At 44.9% G+C, this 22629-nt stretch overlaps 2 protein-coding genes across 2 annotated transcripts in view; one reads left to right on the forward strand and one right to left on the reverse strand.

Moving 5' to 3' along the window:
- The window catches only part of LOC138663424 (oocyte zinc finger protein XlCOF6-like), a 394108-nt gene that overhangs the window by 188917 nt on the left and 182562 nt on the right, over positions 1–22629 (reverse strand). The window lies entirely within an intron of this gene.
- LOC138663427 (oocyte zinc finger protein XlCOF7.1-like) overlaps positions 143–22629 on the forward strand; it is a 44924-nt gene continuing 22437 nt past the window's right edge. Inside the window, exons 1-6 of the mRNA XM_069749633.1 lie at positions 143–205; positions 11591–11740; positions 11870–12049; positions 12126–12249; positions 12329–12426; positions 12625–12715. Coding sequence (XP_069605734.1) covers positions 11663–11740; positions 11870–12049; positions 12126–12249; positions 12329–12426; positions 12625–12715 — 571 coding nt within the window. The 5' untranslated portion in view covers positions 143–205; positions 11591–11662. The remainder of the gene's footprint in view (positions 206–11590; positions 11741–11869; positions 12050–12125; positions 12250–12328; positions 12427–12624; positions 12716–22629) is intronic.

A 22629-nucleotide genomic window follows, 5' to 3' on the forward strand; every position in this document is an offset into this window, starting at 1 on the left:
GTCCCATTATGGGACAATCATTTTGTGCAGGCTGATCGCTTCTATAGCATGCAGATGAAGCAATATCAGCGCTGCACTCTGCGCATACACTGAGGCCCCTGATCATGTGACCCCCTGACTCCTCCCCTCCTGTGACCTCATCACAGGTCCTGTGCGCACAGAGAGAGAGAAGCCATATATGTGATGTGCGGCTCTGCAGGTGGAGGTAGGTGCTGGAGATCCCCCATTACTGAGCGTGGGACGTTGACCCCTTCAGTACAGGGTCGGTTCCAGGTTTTTGTGGGTCCCGATTGAAAGAATCTCAGTGGCCTCTTTAACACTATACCACAATACATGATGCACAGATACGGCAGAGAAATATCGGAATAATACAATGCAAAAGATTTCACTTCTTCCATTACATGACTGATATCAATAGCTCCGAAATTGGACATTATAGTCGTCCATGCAATATGATGGGACCCGTATAATTCTCCATATATTGCTCCAGGCATAAAAGAAATGAAATCCTCCCTTCTCCTTGCTGGCCGCAGGTCCGGACTCCTCAGCGTCGTCATCTACTGGCTCTTTGCGCAGAGGCATAGCTAGGGTTTTGGTTCAGGGGGGCAAAGCTCCTGACTGGGCCCCTAACCCGGTAACCTTGATTACACATACCTCCCAACTTTTGAAGATGGGAAAGAGGGACAAAGTTTGCGGCGCGCAACGCGCGTCGCGGCAAATTTTAGGCCACGCCTCTGACCACACCCATTCACTAGTCACACCCATATCCACGTCTCAACCACACCCATTTAGCACTGCTGATCACACTGTTCATAAAGAATAATTATAAACAAAAAAATATGGCCACACAGTGCTCCATACTGTATAATGGCCGCACATAATGCTCCATACTGTATAATGACCGCACATGATGCTCCATACTGTATAATGACCGCACATGATGCTCCATACTGTATAATGACCGCACATGATGCTCAATACTGTACAATGGCCACACATGATGCTCCATACTGTATAATGGCCACACATGATGCTCCATACTGTACAATGGCCACACATGATGCTCCATACTGTATAATGACTGCACATGATGCTCCATACTGTATAATGGCCACATATGATGCCCCATACTGTATAATGACCTTACATGATGCTCCATACTGTATAATGACTGCACATGATGCTCCATACTGTATAATGACTGCACATGATGCTCCATACTGTATAATGACCTCATATGATGCTCCATACTGTATAATGACCGCACATGATGCTCCATACTGTATAATGACCGCACATGATGCTCCATACTGTATAATGGCCGCACATGATGCTCCATACTGTATAATGACTGCACATGATGCTCCATACTGTATAATGGCCACACATGACGCTCCATACTGTATAATGGCCGCACATGATGCTCCATACTGTATAATGGCCGCACATGATGCTCCATACTGTATAATGGCCGCACATGATGCTCCATACTGTATAATGGCCGCACATGATGCTCCATACTGTATAATGACCCCACATGATGCTCCATACTGTATATTGGCCGCACATGATACTTTGTACCGTATAAAGCCACACATAGCTACTTCTACACACGCGGCTGCGCTTCGTACACTTTGCACACACGGCTCCGCTCCGTACATCTTGTACACATTCAGCTCAGCTCCATACACCTCATACACGGCTCCGCTCCATACACCTCATACACACATGGCACTACTCCGTACACCTCGTACACACACGGCTCCGCTCTATACACATTGCACACACTCTGTATACTTTGAGCACGCATGGCTCTGCTCTGTACACCTCATACACACGTGGCTCTGCACTGTACACCTCGTACACATGTGGCTCCGCTCCATACACCTTTCACACTCTGCTCTAATCCGCACACCTCTTACACAAACGACTCCGCTCCGTACACCTTTCACACGCTGCTCCGCTCCGTACACTTCGTACACACGCAGCTGTGCTCCGTACAGCTCGTACACACGGCTCCGTACACCTCTTACACACACGACTCTGCTCTGTACACCTTTCACATGCTGCTCCGCTCCGTACATCTCGTACACACCCGGCTCAGCTCCGTACACCTCGTACACACGCGGCTGTGCTCTGTACACCTCGTACACATGGCTCCGTATACCTCTTACACACGACTCCGCTCCGTACACCTTTCGCATGCTGCTCCGTACACCTCGTACACACGCGGCTGTGCTCCGTACACCTCGTACACATGGCTCCGTACACCTCTTACACACGACTCTGCTCTGTACACCTTTCACAGTACGAGGTGCACCGAGCGGAGCCGCGTGTGTGTATGAGGTGCACCGAGCGGAGCCGCGTGTGTGTACGAGGTGCACCGAGCGGAGCCGCGTGTGTGTACGAGGTGCACCGAGCGGAGCCGCGTGTGTGTATGAGGTGCACCGAGCGGAGCCGCGTGTGTCTGTGTGTCTGTGTACGAAGTGTACTGAGCGGAGCCTCAGCCGCGTGTGTGCACCAAGCGGAGCTGCAGCTTGTAATTAGCACATGATGATACAGTGACTGACTGTCATAGGGGCTTAGCACTTTTATGCCTGGGGAAATAAAGCAGCCACATTGATGTGTTGTCACTGTCTCCCAGCAGGCTGCAGCTGCTCCTCCTCCACAATGCACTGGACGGAGTCATCTCTGTGACATCCACTACTCACTGACCTGCATCTGTCCCATTAGCAGCCTCCAGTCCTCTCACGGTCTGCTGCTTACATTGCCCCCGGCACCCAGGCTGTGTCCGGCTGTGTTATGTTCACACCTCAGGTGTCCCCTCTCTCTGAACTGTGAGGCACACTGGAAGACTCAGGAACACACCGACGGGGAAGGGGCGTGGCCTAACAAAAGGGGGCGTGTGACAGCAGCATCAACTGTTCTGTCTGCGGGAAGCTCTGCGTCCCGTGCAGGACAACCGGGACAAGCATCAAATCCGGGAAAGTCCCGCACAATGAGGGACGGTTGGGAGGTATGGATTACAGCTGGTGACGCGCCCTAATAGTGGAGGAGAACCTCAGCAGACGACCGCGCTATTACTGAAAATAATCTCTATATAATAATTGTCTAAGGTCCACTTCTGTCTATCTGTAACTTCCGTCTGTAACGGAAATCCCGCGTCGCTGATTGGTCGCGCCCGGCCGGCCGCGACCAATCAGCGATATTGGGGCAGGATTTAAACACCGCTTCAACTTTTTACTTTTGATGCTGCCTATGCAGCATCAGTGGTAAAAAGATATAATGCTAAAAATAATAATAATGAAAAAAAAACATATTCTCACCTTCCGGCGTCTGCGCCACCCTTTCCCGCTCCTCGCAATGCTCCGGTCCCAAGAATGCATTGCGGCAACAATCCGTGATGACGTAGTGGTCTCGCGAGACCGCTACATCATCACGGGTTATTGCTGCAAGACATTACTGGGAATAGAGCGTCGCAAGGTGCATCGCTAAAGGCCTGGGCTGGATCCGGGGACCGCCAGAAGGTGAGTATATAACTATTTTTTTTATTTTACTTCTTTTTTTTGACAGGGATATGGTGCCCACATTGCTATATACTACGTGGGCTGTGTTATATACTACGTGGGCTGTGGTATATACTACGTGGGCTGTGTTATATACTGCGTGGGCTGTGTTATATTTTGCGTTGCTGTGCTGTACACTACGTGGGCTGTGCTATATACTACGTGGGCTGTGCTATATACTACGTGGGCTGTGCTATATTCTATGAGGGCTGTGTTATATTCTGCGTGGGCTGTGCTATATACTATGTGGCTCTGCAATATACTGCGTGGCTGTGCTATATACTACGTGGCTGTGTTATATACTATGTAGCTGTGCTATATACTACGTAGCTGTGCTATATACTACGTGCCTATGCTATATACTACGTGCCTGTGCTATATACTATGTGGCTCTGCAATATACTGCTTGGCTGTGCTATATACTACGTGGTTGGGCTATATACTACATGGCTGTGTTACATACTACGTGAGCTGTGCTATATACTACGTGGCTGTGCTATATACTACGTGGCTGTGTTATATACTGTGTGTGGGCTGTGCTATATACTACGTTCCTGTGCTATACACCAGGGGTGTCAAACTGCATTCCTCGAGGGCCGCAAACCATGCGTGTTTTCAAGATTTCCTTAGCTTTGCACAAGGTGCTGTAATCATTATGTGTGTAGGTGATTAAATTATCACCTGTGCAGTACAAGGAAATCCTGAAAACATGACCTGTTTGTAGCCCTTGAGGAATGCAGTTTGACACCCCTGCATACACTATGTTCCAAATTATTATGCAGATGACATTTTTCTCGGATTTTCCTAAATGGTTGGTGCAAATGACAGTCAGTCTAATAAAAGTCATCACCCGTTAGATTATACATCGAATTTTATTGAAGAAACCTCCCAATGATAACAGTATAATCTCGAAAATGAATAAAAACTCAAAATGCACTGTTCCAAATTATTAGGCACAGTAGAATTTCTATACATTTGATATGTTTTAAAGAACTGAAAATGCTCATTTGTGGAATTTGCAGCATTAGGAGGTCACATTCACTGAACAAAAAAGCTATTTAACTCCAAAACCTCCTAACACGCCAAGTCACATGTTAACATAGGACCCCTTCTTTGATATCACCTTCACAATTCATGCATTCTTGAGTTTTTGGAGAGTTTCTGCTTGTACGTCTTTGCATGAAGTCAGAATAGCTTCCCAGAGCTGCTGTTTTGATGTGAACTGCCTCCAACCCTCATAGATCTTTTGCTGGATGATACTCCAAAGGTTTTCTATAGGGTTGAGGTCAGGGGAAGATGGTGGCCACACCATCAGTTTATCTCTTTTTATGCCCATAACAGCCAATGACTCAGAGGTATTCTTTGCAGCATGAGATGGTGCATTGTCATGCATGAAGATGGTTTTGCTCCTGAAGGCACGTTTCTGCTTTTAGACCATGGAAGAAAGTTGTCAGTCAGAAACGCTATTTACTTTACAGAGGTCATTTTCATATCTTCAGGAACCTTAAAGGGCCCTACCAGCTGTTTCCCCATGATTCCGGCCCAAAACATGATTTCTCTACCTCCTTGCTGACGTCGCAGCCTTGTTGCGACATGGTGGCCATCCACCAACCATTCACTACTCCATCCATCTGGAACCATCCAGGGTTGCTCAACACTCATCAGTAAACAAGACTGTTTGAAAATTAGTCTTCATGTATGTCTGGGCCCACTGCAACAATTTCTGCTCATGAACTCTGTTTAGGGGTGGCCGACTAGTAGGTTTATGCACCACAGCAAGCCTTTGAAGGATCCTACACCTTGAGGTTCGAGGGACTCCAGGGGCACCAGCAGCTTCAAATAACTGTCTGCTGCTTTGTAATGGTACTTTGGCAGCTGCTCTCTTAATCCAATGAATTTGTCTGGAAGAAACCTGCCTCATTATGGCTTTGTCTGCATGAACTCTGTCTGTGCTCTGTTTCAGTCACAAATCTCTTCACAGTATGATGATCACAAAGTTTTTGTGAAGTATCTAATTTTTTCGTACCTTGTCCAAGGCATTGCACTATTTAACGCTTTTCAGCAGCAGAGAGATCCTTTTTATTTCTCATATTGCTTGAAACCTTTGGCCTGCTTAATAATGTGGAACATCATTTTTAAGTAGTTTTCCTTTAATTAGAATCACCTGGGAAACTAATTATCACATGTGTTTAAGATTGATTTCAGTTATCTATTGAGCCCTGAGACACAATACCATCCATGAGTTTATTTGTAAAACAAAACAATTAAATCTTTATGACACTTAAATCCAATTTGCATAATAATTTGGAACACAGTGTATACTACTTGGTTGGGCTACATACTACGTGACTGCTGTATACTACGTGGTTGCTGTATACTACGTGGCTGTGCTATATACTACGTGGCTGTGCTATATCCTACGTGGCTGTGCTATATACTATGTGGCTGTGCTATATACTACGTGGGCTGTGTTATATGCTACATGGGCTGTGAGACTCTTTCGCCCGGAGCCCTGAAAAACTTGCAGCTGGCCCTGGCTTCACTTATTGGTCGCGGCCAATCAGCGACAGGTGCAGTCCAGCCGCGAATTGATGCGGGATTTGAACCATGCTTCGCTAATTGGTCACGCCCGGTCGGCCTAATACTGTGTATTCATTGCATTATTCTGAAATCTTCATAAATTAACTACATACAGTATGTATTCTAGAATACCCGATGCGTTAGAATCGTGCCACCATCTAATCTCTATATAACGACCAACATGGATATTATCGCCATATGGTCAGTGGTAGATACCAGCCCTACAGAACATATAAGAGATCACAGCACAGTTACAGATAACGACTTACCGCTGATGTCCATTCTGATGGAATCGTTCATTTTTCCTGTCTTTTCCATCTGGCCCAGACCGACATGACAACTTCTCCATCCAGGATTTGGCTGGAGAAAATACAACAAAGACACATTTCACTTCTCATATGTTCAGCCTTCACTATCTATTCCCAACCTGCACAAACTCCTCATCCTGCTGATTCTCCAATACTGAACCGCTGCTGCCGTATGTGTCACTATTACTGCACCTGCTGTGTGGTTCTCTGCCCTCTAAATTCTAAAGCAACCCTCTATAATATAGTAATGCCAGGTGCAAGTGCCCTAGAAAACAGTGCCCACATTGTGCCCCCTAGAAAGTAATATTGCCCTGTGTGCCCCTTTGATAGTCACAATAACCTGAGTTCCCCTATTACAATAAGTGCCCACTTTACATTTAAAAATGTCACGAATCTCACACTGTAGTATTATTATTATTATTTATATAGCACCATTATTTCCATGGTGCTGTACATGAGAGAGGGTTACATACTGGGTTACAGATATCGTTTACAGTAAACAGGATTACACTGACAGACTGGTACAGGGGGAGAGGACCCTGTCCTTGCGGACTTACATTCTATGGGATAGTGGGGAAGAAACAGAAGGTACGGGTGAGGCGGCGGTTCTGGCGGCGGTTAGGCGGCGGCTCTGGCGGCGGTGAGGCGGCAGCTTGGTTATTGTAAGCTGTAGGCTTTCCTGAAGAGATGGGTTTTCAGGTTCCGTCTGAAGGATCCGAGGGTGGTGGATAATCGGACGTGTTGAGGCATGGAATTCCAGAGGATGGGGGATATTCGGGAGAAATCTTGGAGGCAGTTGTGTGAGGAACGAATAAGTGTGGAGGAGAGTAGGAGGTCTTGGGAGGATCGGAGATTACGTGAGGGAAGATGTTGGGAGATTAGTTCAGAGATATAGGGAGGGGACAGGTTGTGAATGGCTTTGTAGATCAGTGTTAGTAGTTTGAACTGGATTCGTTGGGGAATTGGGAGCCAGTGGAGGGATTAGCAGAGGGGAGAAGCAGGGGAGTAGCGAGGAGAGAGGTGGACTAGCCGGGCAGCGGAGTTGAGGACAGACTGGAGTGGTGCAAGAGAGTTAGCTGGGAGGCCACAGAGGAGGGTGTTGCAGTAATCGAGGCGAGAGATGATGAGAGCGTGCACAAGAGTTTTGGTAGATTGTGGGCTGAGGAAGGAACGGATTCTAGCAATACTTTTGAGTTGGAGGCGACAGGAGGTGGCAAGAGCTTGGACGTGAGGTTTGAAGAACAGGGCAGAGTCGAGAGTTACCCCGAGGCAGCGGATTTCAGGTGCGGGTGAGAGCGTGATGCGATGAATTCGGTTTTGTCTACATTGAGTTTAAGGAAGCGAGAGGTGAAGAAGGAGGATATGGCTGACAGACATTTTGGGATTCTGGACAGCAGAGAGGCGACATCTGGGCCAGAGAGGTAGATCTGAGTGTCGTCCGCATACAGGATGTGAGTTGTCCTAGGCCAAGGGTATAGATGGAGAAAAGTAGGGGCCCTAGGACAGAGCCTTGAGGGACTCCAACAGAGAGAGGGCGGGATGAGGAGGTAGTGTGGGAGTGGGAAACGCTAAATGTGCGGTTGGATAGGTATGAGGCAATCCAGGATAGGGCACGGTCTTTGATGTCAAGGGAAGAGAGAATCTGTAGCAGTAGGCAGTGATCGACTGTGTTGAAAGCAGAGGACAGGTCAAGAAGGAGGAGGATGGAGAACTGTCTGTTAGCTTTGGCTGTGACTAAGTCATTAGTAATTTTTGTCAGGGCAGTTTCGGTGGAGTGGGGGGGCGGAAGCCAGATTGGAGGTTGTTAAGAAGAGAGATAGATGAGAGGTGGGAGGAAAGTTGAGCATGGACATGTTGCTCAAGGAGTTTTGAAGCAAACGGGAGCAGTGATATGGGGCGATAGCTGGGCATAGCAGTTGGGTCAAGGTTAGTTTTTTTGGGGATGGGTGTGATGGTGGCATGTTTGAAGGCAGAGGGGAAGGTACCGGAAGAGAGCGATAGGTTGAAGAGATGGGTTAGAGCTGGAATGAGCGTGTTAGTGAGGTTGGGGAGCAGTTGGGAGGGGATGGGGTCAAGTGCAGAGGTGGTGAGGTGTGATTTGGAAAAGAGGCGAGTAAGCTCTCCTTCAGTGATGTTGGAGAGGGAAGTTATTGGGGAAGGGCAGAGGTCTGGTATATGGAGTGGTTGGGGTAGTGGACAAGTAAAGGTTTGCCTTATTTGGTCGATCTTGTTTTTGAAGTAGGTGGCAAAGTCCTCGGAAGAGATGAAGGGAGTTGGAGGTGGCAGTGGTGGGCGGAGGAGAGAGTTAAATGTGCTGAACAGTTGTTTTGGGTTGTAGGATAGTGAAGATACAAGGTTGGTGAAATAGGTCTGTTTAGCAGAGGTAAGGGATAATTTAAAGTCAAGTGTAGCTTGTTTGAAAGCAGTGAAGTCGTCTGGCAGGTGTGTTTTCTTCCAACGCCGCTCCGCGACCCTGGATGTTTGTCGAAGTTTTTTTGTGAGATTGTTATGTCAGGTTTGCCTATTGGTTTGTCGCACCCTGCCATGCATGAGAGGGGCGACTGGGTCTATGGCTGATGTGAGGGTGGAGTTATAGAAAGCGGTGGCGCTGTCTGTCGTGTAGTGAACATATGGAGAACAGGGGTAGGAGAGAGTCTGAGAGTCTGTGAATGTCTAGGTTTGCGAGGTTTCTGCGAGGATGTGGTAGTGGCTGGACATGGGGTGCAGGTGAGGAGGACAAGGATGAGAAGGTGAGTAGATGGTGGTCAGATTGGGGGAAGGGAGAGGTTGTGAGGTTAGATAAGGAATAGAGGCGGGTGAAGATGAGGTCTAGTGTATGTCCGTCTGTGTGGGTGGCTGTGGAGGACCACTGGGTGAGTCCAAAGGATGAAGTAAGGGACAGTAGTTTGGAGGCTGCTGGCTGGTGGGTGTCAGTAGGGATATTAAAGTCGCCCATGATGATGGTGGGGATGTCAGCATAGAGAAAGTGAAGGAGCCAGGTGGAGAATTGGTCGATAAAGGTAGTGGCTGAGCCAGGTGGTCGGTATATGACAGCCATTTGGAGATTGGAGAGAGCGTAAATACGGACAGAGTGAACTTTGAAAGAAGGGAGGATAAGGGAGGGTGGGGGTTGGATAGGGTAGAAAGAAGGATACCCACTCCTCCACCATGTCTGTTGCCCGAGCGAGGAGTGTGGGTAAATTGGAGGCCACCGTAACTCAGTGCTGCAGGCAAGGGGGTGTCAGCCAGGTCTCAGTGAGGGCCAGGAAGGAAAAGTTGCGGGAAGTGAAGAGATCATGGACTATGTGGAGCTTGTTGCAGACAGAGCGGGCATTCCAAAGTGCCCCAGAGAGAGGAAGCAGAGGGGTGGGGGTCAGTGGCACAGGTTTTAAGTGTGACGGGTTGCACAGCTGTACAGCTCCCTTATACACAGCATGATGCTCTCTTATACACAGTATACTGATCTCTTAGTAGCCTCCAAACTGTTTGATGGCTCCAACACTGTATGATGGCCCTTTCACTGTAATCCCCACACTGTATGATGGCCCCCTCACTGAAATCTCCTCACTGTATGATGCCCCTCTACATAGCCTCCATATAGTATAATGCACCAGATCATCCTCAATATAGTATAATGCACCAGATAGTCCTCAATATAGTATAATCCACTTCCCTTAGGCCTACTATATATTGTATAATGCACCCCCATAGGCAGACTCTATAGCACAAGGCAGCACCCATAGGCAGACCCTGTAGTATATGGCAGACCCTGTAGTATAAGACAGTACCCCCATAGGCAGACCCTGTAGTATTAGGCAGCACCACATAAAAAAATAAATATGCAACGCTCTTCTTCCTGGTTCCTGCGCTGCTCTGAGTGCCCGCTCATCTCCTGACAGCGGGCACTGGGCAGTGACCTCATCGCGCCTGCTGTCAGCGTCGCCAATGTCAGACGCTGACAGGAGGATGATGAAGAAGGAGCGTTCCTTCCCTCATCATTGCGGTCAGCTGTAACAGGCACATCTGTTCTGCCGCAGAGGGTGCTGCGTGTGCCGATACAGTTACAGTGGCGTAGCTCCGGGTGGGCTCCCTCAGAGCACCGGGGCACCCACACCCTCTGCCCCCCGGGAGCTACGCTGCTGACTGTGACTGTTCAGAGCAGAAGACGCCACAGCGGACGAATGGGGAGAGGTAAGTATTGCAAGTACTGGGGCCCTCAGTAAGCGGGATGGGGGCACTCACGAGCACAGGCATCGGGCCCCTTAGTGTACCAGTGTCCCCAGTGGTGAGTGGACGCCGCCTGACTTCAGCACAGAGACTCTTCCAGGGTTTTTGTTGCCACTTTATGAGAAACATGGTTACATTCCTTTTACACTGATACTTACAAGCCAAATACGAAAGACAGGAACCAAGGAAACGTGTATTACTCTCCTAGTACGGGGCACCTACACAATATAATGTTCCCACAGTGCTGCCAGCCCCAATTTTATTTTATTTTATTCTGTTTTTCATGTAATATATAGACGCCAAAGCAAAAATGTTAAAAAAAACCACAAAATATCCAGAGAAAAATAAACACTGTACACGGATACATTGGCCTCATATATCTCCTGTCTTGTTGTTCTTACAAACAATCTCTTATAAAAGCCTCAAACTTCTGTGTGTGAATCAGAGCTGAGATCTAACATGATAGAAGATTACAGTGCGGGGAAGACGGGAAACCTTCATATAGACGGCTGGTGGTGATGGAGTCAGTGACGGACTCTGGAGAAATCTGTTTCTAGAGCCGTAGTAGAAGATGAAGATGTCGTCCTCATCATGAAGTAGTTATTTCTCCTGTCACGTGTAATGAATATCTCCTGTAGTATTGCTAATGCCGATTCCAGTGTCGGTAAATGAGACGAGAATTAGCGTTATGGAAGATGAGTCTATGAGGAACGTATTCAGCTGCCGACTCCGAGGAAGAAACTGCTTGTTGTCTGTGGCCTAAATATATAGGTTTTATTAGTAGATGGAAAGAAGAAAACTAAATACTGTAAAATAATAAATCTCCTCTTATGTTTCCCTTATTATCTCCAGTAATTGTATTATTACACAGAATTTTATGATGTTACATCGGCTCATCTTCTCATTCAGGTTTCTACAATATCGGATCCTCTCAGTGAAGATCTTCTATATAAGATAATTTTCCTGATTTACCCATCAGAGATGGATATGGACAGAGACAAGATGGGGGAGAGGATATTACACCTCACCCTAGAGATCCTCTTCCGTCTTACTGGAGAGGTGAGAGATTCTGATGATGTCACATTACATCATTCTTATCTATAGGAATAACAGATGGACAGAACTGGAGAGGTGAGGACTCTGGAAATGTCTGTAGTGAGATTTATTAATGTGTCTTTCCATAACCAGGATTACATAGTAGTGAAGAAGACCTCTAGTGAGCGCTGTCAGGACCCTGTGTCTGAGGGATGTGGAAGACCCCTGAGCCCAATCATGTGGTCTCCACCTCACCCCCTGATACATGAGGACATCAATGACCAGAAGATCCTAGAACTCACCTACAAGATGATTGAGCTGCTGACTGGAGAGGTGACACTGCTGGGAATGCTGGGATATTATACAGTAATATGGGATCGGGGGATCATGGTATCATTGTATGTGTCAGGTTCCTATAAGGTGTCAGGATGTCGCTGTCTATTTCTCCATGGAGGAGTGGGAGTATTTAAAAGGACACAAAGATCTGTACAAGGACGTCATGATGAAGGTTCCCCAGCCCCTCACATCACCAGGTAATATGACTAACTAAACATGGCCTATAATTATCTGTATGTAAGGAATGAATTCAGTCCCTGTATGTGTTTCCTCCAGATCTATCCAGTAAGAGGACAACACCAGAGAGATGTCCCCGTCCTCTTCTTCCACAGGACTGTAAACAAGAAGATCCCAATGTTCCTTGGTATCATCAGGTAGATGGAGAGAAGGTGTCATGAGATCTCTTCTATGATGTGTAGATGGCTGTGAAGGTCTTGTGTTTAGTCTTGTTTTATCCACCAGTATTATATGTTTTATACTAGTGTAATGAGAACAATGGAGATGGCAGGATTAGAGCTGATTATAGATGTGACTTCTCCATCTGTCTGTGACTTTTCCTGTATTTGTTTCAGGGTGAAGATCTGACCCATATTAATACTACAGAGACATACGTGAGGGGTGATGAGTGGTGTAAAGAGGAGATTCCTACATATGACTACCCAGGTGAGTAGTAACCACTAAATGCAGAGAAGTGACAGATTCTTCTTTGTCCCCGGCTGTGACTGCTTTATCAGTGGTGTAGTCCGGCCATATCACAATCGTGCGATCACCATTTTTCACTCGAACAAAACATTTTCTTTAACCCAAAACTGATCAAATGATTTTGTGAATTGAAAGCGTTTATATGGAGCATACAACCTGCAGGACCCTCCTACGTGAATTAGAAATCAATGACCGTTACCTGTCCAGATCTGTAAACTACAAAGTGAAATGAGAGCAAATGTAGAATGGGCTAACAAGTTAGAAAATCTTTCAAAGTAACTTTTATAATCGACCTCTAAGATAGAGATAAGCGAATATGTTCAAAAAACGATCGCCAAACATAAATTCGACACGAATATGGCACATTTGGATTCGTTATTGGGAACAGAAGCAAATTTTTATAAAATTGGAAAAAATCAGTAAGATTTGTTAAAAAGTGTCTGAAAATATTTGCGTTGCCCCTAAAATATCTTTTCCAAAGATTTTATTTGGATTTTAAAATAGCAGGCAAGAAAAGGGAATAAGGGCGGGATAGGATGGTGGTGGTGGGGGGGGGGGGAGATGGGGGGAGGGGGGGAGAAAAAGGGGGTAATAAGGGGGAGGGGAAAGAAGGGAGGGGCATAGGGAAAAAATAGCAATGCAACATTATAGCAACAGTGATATACACTTATAGGGTACATAGTGTCCAGGTCATAAGGTTTAAACGAAACAACTGCGAACCAACACATAGACAAATAAACAAACGAGAGATTGCAAGCCAATTAAGGCCAATCATATGTGAGCAAATATTTAACCAGGATTGAACCATTAGATAGTACACGGAATATACAATTAAACGGTATTGCACCTAGAATTTGGTGGTGAGGGAATTAAGTAATGGGGGACGGAAAGGCCATGTCCCATTTGTTCCATTTTTTGTAAAATCTTGCAAACTGATTGCTAATCAAAGCAAATTTCAGTTCATGTGATCTGTGTTGCTGGACTAGGTGTAGGATAACCTCTGGAGCCCCTAAAGTATCTTGATAAGTTTAACGCGGATAGTGGTGATGTATCATGAGCAGCGTGGGGCACGTGTTTGATGAGGGGAGTGGGTGAGGAGAGCTCGGCTTCTTTATGTGAGCACATTGCGGTTAGCCAATCAGAGCACAGGAAACCCCCACAATGTCTTGTGTCATTGGCTTCTGAAATCACATGTCCTTCTCTATATAAAGAGCGGACATCTTGTTTTAGTGCCATTTTGTTACTAGCACAGCGCAGAGAGGATGCTCCTGATGCTGGGCCTAAGTGCTGATAGAAACAACCACCTAGCTATCTAGCTAGAAATCTAAGTCTGATAGTTTAGATGGCTAATGTCCTGTGTGGATGTGAAATTGACCTTCCAGCAGATTTTTTTGTGCCATTTCTGAAGTCCACAGACAAAGACTGCAGGGCACATTTAACCCTCAACTGGTGAGGTGGGGTTTTTGTCACGCAACTGGTGATGTGGGGGATTTCTAAATAAGGGATTTAGAAATCTCTTATTTTTTTACAGAAAAATGCAAAGATCACGTTTGTTTTAATCGTTTTCTTATTGGCAATTGATTACACATGAGTATAACACATTTTTGACACCCACAAGTATCGGAAAATGTAATACTTTGATAAAAATAAAGACGTTTTCAAAATTTGAAAATGTGTAAAAAAAGAATTACCGTATTTTTCGCTTTGTAAGACGCTCCGGATTATAAGACGCACCCCAAATTTTGAGGAGAAAAATAAGAAAAAACTTTTTTTAATAAATTGGTGGGGTGTCTTATAATCCATGCGTCTTATTACTTACCAGGGGTCGTGGCTGTGGTGGAGCAGGATCCCAGGGTCGTTGCTGGAGGCAGGAGTGGAGCATTGCTGCAGGCTGGGATGAGGGGGTCTGCAGGGGGCTCCTGTGCTGCAGGGGGGCTTCTGCTGCAGGCTGGGATGAGGGGCCTGCAGGGGGGCTCCTGTGCTGCAGGGCTGTCTCCGATGCTGCAGGGCTGTCTCCAATGCTGCAGGGCTGTCTCCGGTGCTGCGGGGGGCTCTGGCGACATTTTGTGAAAGCCCAGAGCCCCCGGCAGTTCGTCCATGCGTTCTTGTATGAGTAAAACTCTACAAAAGAGAACCCAGAATAATATAAACCTAAATACAAAAATATTGAGGACAAGTATGTATTAAATAAGCCTTTATTATAGCATTTTGGCAGTGGCACTAACAATGTGCCTGTATTTGGAGTTTTAAAAAACATATATGTATGTATACATTGAGTATATACTATGGACGGACTAACAAGAATAAAAAAAAAAATAAAAAAAATGAGGGTAGAGGATATAACATATATTGTCTCAAAACACAGTGTGACACCAGTGTCACCCAGGATTTAGTCCATATGTACAGCTATATCAAAGCAGTGCATAGTGCAACAATAATGGGCAAAATCACATAAATTCACATTTCCAGGACCATAAATATATAGTGAGAAAAAATATATAGTGATTAAATATTATGTATAAATGTGAAAACAAAAAAATTATTATAAAATTTATTATAAAAAATGAAAAAATGTGTAGGGGCCTAGTAACAAAAAATATATAAATATAACACATAAACAATGTGTATTAGAAGTATCAAATATAGGCCAAAGTGTGAAGGTGAAAAAGTGTGATGGAAAAAAGTTAGAAAGAAATGGGATATATATGTGCATAAAGAGCAGAATATCTCTGTATACAAATGCACTATATAGCTATATATATATGGCTATACATAAGAGAGTATCCCACTTAGTGGAGTGTATCAACCCTGGATGTAATTATATACAGGTGTACTAGGGCAGTATGTATATAATTGCTTAGAAGTGCACACTAAGATATATAGATAAGGAGCTATTGGTGCACTCACTAATTATGCACGAGTGCACTATAGGGCAGGGTGTATCCGATTATATAAAGGTGCACAGGGGTGCTCTGTATTCTGGAGGGACGGACTTTGCTAGGTATTTATGTTTATCCTCTTCCATTGTTTTACCAAAGCGGAAAATAGGGTACATGAGTGGTGATGTGGGGTTCAGCAAGGCCAAGACAGCACTTAGCAACAGCTAGCTCTGTTATGCGTGGCCAGAAGAGAGAGGCCTTGACGACATCCTGTTGACAAGGATATGGATGGAAGCTAGTGAGACACGTATCCTCATACCAGCATTTTTCAATGAATGGCACCCGAATACAAATTCCCTGGGGTGTGGCAAACCCCACCTCACCAGTTGAGGGTTAATAGAAGTGTGTTGTGCACTGCTTCTATTGTGCTTCATGCACAAGTAGACCTTTCTAAATCTTATATTTTCAGTTGCTAAACGTGATACAGCACGTGATATTCCTTGTTATTTAGTGGCGGTGAAATTGTTCTGTGATTTGACTTGTTGCACAGTAAAAAAACACATTTTTGGCAGTTGCTAACGTGATTCAGCACGCCATATCTCATCTTGTGATTTAGTGGTGGTGAAATTCATCTTTCTGCACAGCTGTTGCAGTGTAAAAAAATTTTTGTTGTTGTTTAACGTGATACAGCCCGCCATATCCCACCTTGTCATTTAATGGTGGTGAAATTTAGCTGTGTGCAGGGCTTATGCAGAGGTAAAAAAACCATTTTTTCTGTTACTAAATGTGATGCAGGCCACTATATCCTATTTTCATTCAGTGGCGGTGAAATTTTTCTATGATTTGACCTGTTGCACAGTAAAAAAAAGAAATGCAGTCCCTAACGTGATTCAGCACGCCACATCCCACTTTGTCATTCAGTGGCAGTGAAATGGTTCCATGTGCAGAGCTGTTGCACAGTAAAAAAAAATATTTTTTGCAGTTGCTAACGTGATTCAGCACGTCATGTCCCACCTTGTCATTTAGTGGTGGTGAAATTCAGCTGTGTGCAAAACTCATGCAAAGTAAAAAAAAATGTCTGTGACAAACATGATACAGCAGGCTAGATCTGATTTTGAAATTGTTTTGGGCATATGTTCTATTGTATACAGGCCTCATCCACACTAAAAAAAAAATACTTTCTTCTGTTAGTAATGTCATACAGCAGGCCAGATGTCAGTTTGAAATTTGTGGGTGCTGATATTGTTCTTCATACTGGGGTACGCATGATTAAAATCGAAATTGGTTTTCTCATTATCGTGCTACTTAAAGCAGGCTACATTTTCTCGTTTTTTGTTCTTTGGTGCACATATTGCTCTCCATACAGGTATACACATGATAAAATATAAATTTGTTCTGTTACTACCATGCTCCAAAGTTTGGCCACATCTGAAGTTGTAATTCTTTGTGCTCGGATTCATCTGTACCCAAAGCTCGTCGACAGTAAAAATATTTTTTTTTCTGTTGCTACTGTGCTACATAAAGCAGGCCACATATTATCTTTTAATTATTTTGGGCCCCTATTGTGCTCCAGCCAGAAGTCCACATTTCATAATATAAATTCTTTGTGCAAATAGCGTGGTCTTTAACACTCGGAGCTTTTCTCGGTGTTGCGTTTTCATTTTTCGCTCCCCTTCTTCCCAGAGCCATAACTTTTTTTTTTTTTCTGGAAATATGGCCATGTAGGGCTTGTGTTTTGCTAGACTAGTTGTACTTTTGAACACCACTATTGGTTTTGCCATTTTGTGTATTAGAAAATGGGGAAAAAAGTGCAGTGAAATTGCAAAGAAAGTGCAATCCCACACATGTTTTTTATTTTGCTTTTTACTAGGTTCACTAAATGCTAAAAATGACCTGCCATTATGATTCTCCCGGTCATTCTGAGTTCATAGACACCAAACATGTCTATGTTCTTACATATCTATGTGGTGAAAAAAATTCCAAACTTTAAAACAAAAAAAATTGTGCCATTTTCCAATACTTGTATTGTCTCCATTTTTAGTGATCTCGGGTTGGGTGAGGGCTTATTTTTTGCTCAGCGAACTGACATTTTTATTGATACCATTTTGGTGCAGATACGATCTTTTGATCACCTGTTATTGCAGTTTAATGCAATGTTGCGCCGACCAAAATAACGTAATTTTGGTGTTTTTACTTTTTTTTCTCTCTATGCCATTTAGCGATCAGGTTATTCCTTTTTTTTTAATTGATCAGGTGATTCTGAACCCGGCGATACCAAATATGTGTATGTTTGATTTTTTTTATTATTGTTTTATTTTGAAAGGGGGGTGATTTGAATCCTCCTCGGACAGTGATATAGGGGGCCGACCATGTTTCCCAACTTTGGATGTAGAAAAACTAGTCAAAGCAGTCCGGTGTACAATGGGCCTTAAGGAAGAGAAAACTCCTAGGTCATTAGAGGATGTCATGTTCGGTGGGTTGGAGGGAAAAAGGAAACACACATTCCCTGCAATGCTAAAATAAAGGCATTGATTGATAAAGAATGGAAAAGGCCTGAGAAAATGAGTACTTTACTTTTTTCATCAAGAAGGAGGTACCCGTTTGAGGAGAATGACTCCGAAGCTTGGAAAAAATCCCTAATATCAATGGTGTCGTGGCTAGATCCTTAAAATAATCATCTCTACCTTTAGAGGACTCGGGCGTACTAAAAGACTCGCTAGATAAAAAGGCAGACGGCTTTTTAAGACACGTCTGGGAATCGACTGAAGGGGGATTAATACCAGCAATAGCTGGAACATGTACGGCCCGTGCTCTCATGATCTGACTACAGCAGATAGAGGATCAGCTGAGAGATAAAGTGCCAAGAGACAATATCCTAGCAAATATGACCTTAGTGCATGGAGCAGCAGCTTTCTTAGCAGATTCCTCAGTGGATTCTGCAAGATTAACAGCCAGACCAGTGGGCTTGTCCAATGCGGCAAGACGAGCCCAGTGGCTCAAAGGGTGTCCGGGGGATTTACCGTCCAAACATAGACTGTGCTCCATCCCGTGTGATGGTAAATTCCTTTTTGGTAAAAAGTTGGAAGAAATTTTGGATCAAGCAGGGGATAGAAATAAAGGCTTTCTCCGTTTTCAAGTAGAGTCAAAAAAGCCTTCCTTTGGGAGGAGAAGATTTAATCGAGGTCATCCCCCAGGAAATAGGAGAAATTGGGACTTTAAAGAAAAAAGAGGGTCAGGCTACATGTTCAAAGGGTCCTCTACATCATCAAAAAAATCTCCCCAATGACAGCAGATCGGAGGTAGGGGGAATGCTCTCGGCCTTCCTCCCTGCCTGGGTAAACATCTCCCCCAGTGTGTGGGTATTAAACATAATCAAAGACAGTTTAAAAATAAAATTCATCCGGCCACCCAGGCAAAACTTTATAATGACACCCTGAAGGAAGTCCCAGCAGGAACAATTGGCTCTGGAGACTGAGGTCTTGGGACTTGTTCAGAAACAAGTTATACAGGAAGTCCCGATTCAGGAGGAAGGAAGGGGATTTTACTCCCCCCTCTTTTTGATACAAAAACCGGATGGTTCCTGGAGAACCATAGTCAACCGGAAGAAACTCAATCAGTAGGTAGAGAATTGCTCCTTCAAGATGGAGTCTATCAACACGACCACAAAAATCTTGTTCCAACACTGCTTCATGGCAGTGATAGACTTAAAAGATGCCTATTCCCATATCCCAATCCATTGGGAGTATCGGAAGTACCTGAGGGTAGCACTTTATGTCCAATGCCAGGTCAAACACTGCAAGTATGCAGCCCTTCCGTTTGGCCTGTCTACAGCTCCCAGGGTCTTCACCAAAGTAATGGCCAAAGTAATGTCATACCTTCGATCCCGAGACATAGTGATTGTTTCATACCTGGATGACTTCCATGCGGTAGGGAGGTCGGAGACCCACTGTACCCACCAAATAAGAGAAGTGATGTCAACTCTAATAGAGTTAGGATTGATAATAAATACCCCCAAGTGAAGATTAGTGCCAGAAAAAGTGCAATCCTTCCTAGGGTTAATACTGGACTCTGAGCGACAGCTCTGCCTCCTGCCAGAGAACAAGGTAATCAAGATAAGGAACCTGGCTCCTACAGCAATACAACAGCCAGCAATGACACTAAGAAACGCAATGTCCCTACTAGGCTCATTAACATCATGTATAATAGCGGTAGGGTGGACAGAGTTTCACCTAAGACAGCTGCAGTGGGAAGTTCTGTCAGTGCAGAAATTATTGAAAGGACATTTAGAAGGAAAACTGTTGTGAATTCTGTGGCAGAGCTCCCTCCTGTGGTCACAAGTGGTACTTCGGCTGGTTCTCTCTGTGAGCTTCTGTTGGTGGAGGGAAGTGGTACTGCGGCTTCTGAGTTTCCTCCCTCAGGTGATCTGGTGAGGTTGTTAGGTGCTTCTCTACTTAACTCCACCTAATGCTTTGATCCTGGCTTCCTGTCAATGTTCCAGTGTTGGACTTGCTTTTCCCTGGATCATTCCTGTGGCCTGCTGCTCTGCATAGCTAAGTTCTTCTTTGCTATTTGTTTGCTATTTTTTCTGTCCAGCTTGTCTAATTTGTTGCTGGAAGCTCTGGGACGCAAAGGGTGTACCTCCGTGCCGTTAGTTCGGTACGGAGGGTCTTTTTGCCCCCTTTGCGTGGTTTTCTTTAGGGTTTTGTGTAGACCGCAAAGTTACCTTTTCTATCCTCGATCTGTTAAGAAAGTCGGGCCTCACTTTGCTGAATCTATTTCATCTCTACGTTTGCCTTTTCATCTTAACTCACAGTCATTATATGTGGGGGGCTGCCTTTTCCTTTGGGGTATTTCTCTGAGGCAAGGTAGGCTTATTTTCTATCTTCAGGCTAGTTAGTTTCTCAGGCTGTGCCGAGTTGCATAGGCAGAGTTAGGCGCAATCCACGGCTGCCTCTAGTGTTGTTTGGAGAGGATTAGGGATTGCGGTCTGCAGAGTTCCCACGTCTCAGAGCTCGTTCTATGATTTTGGGTTATTGTCAGATCACTGTATGTGCTCTGACCGCTATGTCCATTGTAGTACTGAATTGCCTTTCATAACAGTACAGGAAGCCAAAAGTACTAATGATTCTCAATAGAGGGAAAAAAGAAGTTCTGAGACCATTTTTTTTTCTTTGCACTGTGTTTTGCCTTTTTTTTCCCCTAGACATTTGGGTGGTTCAGTACACAGGTGTAGCGATGGACATTAGAAGTCTGTCTTCATTTGTGGATCAGCTCTCGGCAAGAGTACAAAAGATTCAAGACACTATTGATCAGAAATCTATGTTGGAACCAAGAATTCCTATTCCTGATTTGTTTTTTGGAGATAGAACTAAGTTTCTGAGTTTCAAAAATAATTGTAAATTATTTCTGGCCTTGAAACCTCGCTCCTCTGGTGATCCAGTTCAACAGGTTTTGATTATTATTTCTTTTTTGCGCGGCGACCCTCAGGACTGGGCATTTTCTCTTGCGCCAGGAGATCCTGCATTGAGTAATATCGATGCGTTTTTCCTGGCGCTCGGATTGCTGTACGATGAACCTAATTCAGTGGAACAGGCAGAGAAAAATTTGCTGGCTCTTTGTCAGGGTCAGGATGAGATAGAGGTATATTGTCAGAAATTTAGAAAGTGGTCCGTGCTCACTCAATGGAATGAATCTGCGCTGGCAGCTATCTTCAGAAAGGGTCTCTCTGAAGCCCTTAAGGATGTCATGGTGGGATTTCCTATGCCTGCTGGTTTGAATGAGTCTATGTCTTTGGCCATTCAGATCGGTCGACGCTTGCGTGAGCGTAAATCTGTGCACCATTTGGCGGTATTACCTGAGCTTAGACCTGAGCCTATGCAGTGTGATAGGACTTTGACCAGAGTTAAACGGCAAGAACACAGACGTCTGAATGGGCTGTGTTTCTACTGTGGTGATTCCACTCATGCTATCTCTGATTGTCCTAAGCGCACTAAGCGGTTCGCTAGGTCTGCCACCATTGGTACGGTACAGTCAAAATTTCTTCTGTTTGTTGCCTTGATCTGTTCTTTGTCATCATATTCTGTCATGGCATTTGTGGATTCAGGCGCTGCCCTGAATTTGATGGACTTGGAGTTTGCTAAGCGTTGTGGGTTTCTCTTAGAGCCCTTGCAGTGTCCTATTCCATTGAGAGGAATTGATGCCACGCCTTTGGCCAAGAATAAGCCTCAATACTGGACCCAGCTGACCATGTGCATGGCTCCTGCACATCAGGAGGTTATTCGCTTTCTAGTGTTGCATAATCTGCATGATGTGGTCGTGTTGGGGTTGCCATGGCTACAAGCCCATAATCCAGTATTAGATTGGAAATCCATGTCGGTGTCCAGCTGGGGTTGTCAGGGGGTACATGGTGATGTTCCATTTCTGTCAATTTCGTCATCCACCCCTTCTGAGGTTCCAGAGTTCTTGTCTGATTACCGGGATGTATTTGATGAGCCCAAGTCCGATGCCCTACCTCCGCATAGGGATTGTGATTGTGCTATCAATTTGATTCCTGGTAGTAAATTCCCAAAAGGTCGACTGTTTAATTTATCCGTGCCTGAGCACGCCGCTATGCGCAGTTATGTGAAGGAATCCCTGGAGAAGGGGCATATTCGCCCATCATCGTCACCATTAGGAGCAGGGTTCTTTTTTGTAGCCAAGAAGGATGGTTCGCTAAGACCTTGTATAGATTACCGCCTTCTAAATAAGATCACGGTTAAATTTCAGTACCCCTTGCCATTGTTATCTGATTTGTTTGCTCGGATTAAGGGGGCTAGTTGGTTCACCAAGATAGATCTTCGTGGTGCGTATAATCTGGTGCGAATCAGGCGAGGAGATGAATGGAAAACTGCATTTAATACGCCCGAGGGTCATTTTGAGTATCTAGTGATGCCATTCGGACTTGCCAATGCTCCATCAGTGTTTCAGTCCTTTATGCATGACATCTTCCGAGAGTAC

The sequence above is a fragment of the Ranitomeya imitator genome, chromosome 2 (assembly GCF_032444005.1).
Source record: "Ranitomeya imitator isolate aRanImi1 chromosome 2, aRanImi1.pri, whole genome shotgun sequence".
In the NCBI taxonomy this organism is placed as follows: domain Eukaryota; kingdom Metazoa; phylum Chordata; class Amphibia; order Anura; family Dendrobatidae; genus Ranitomeya; species Ranitomeya imitator.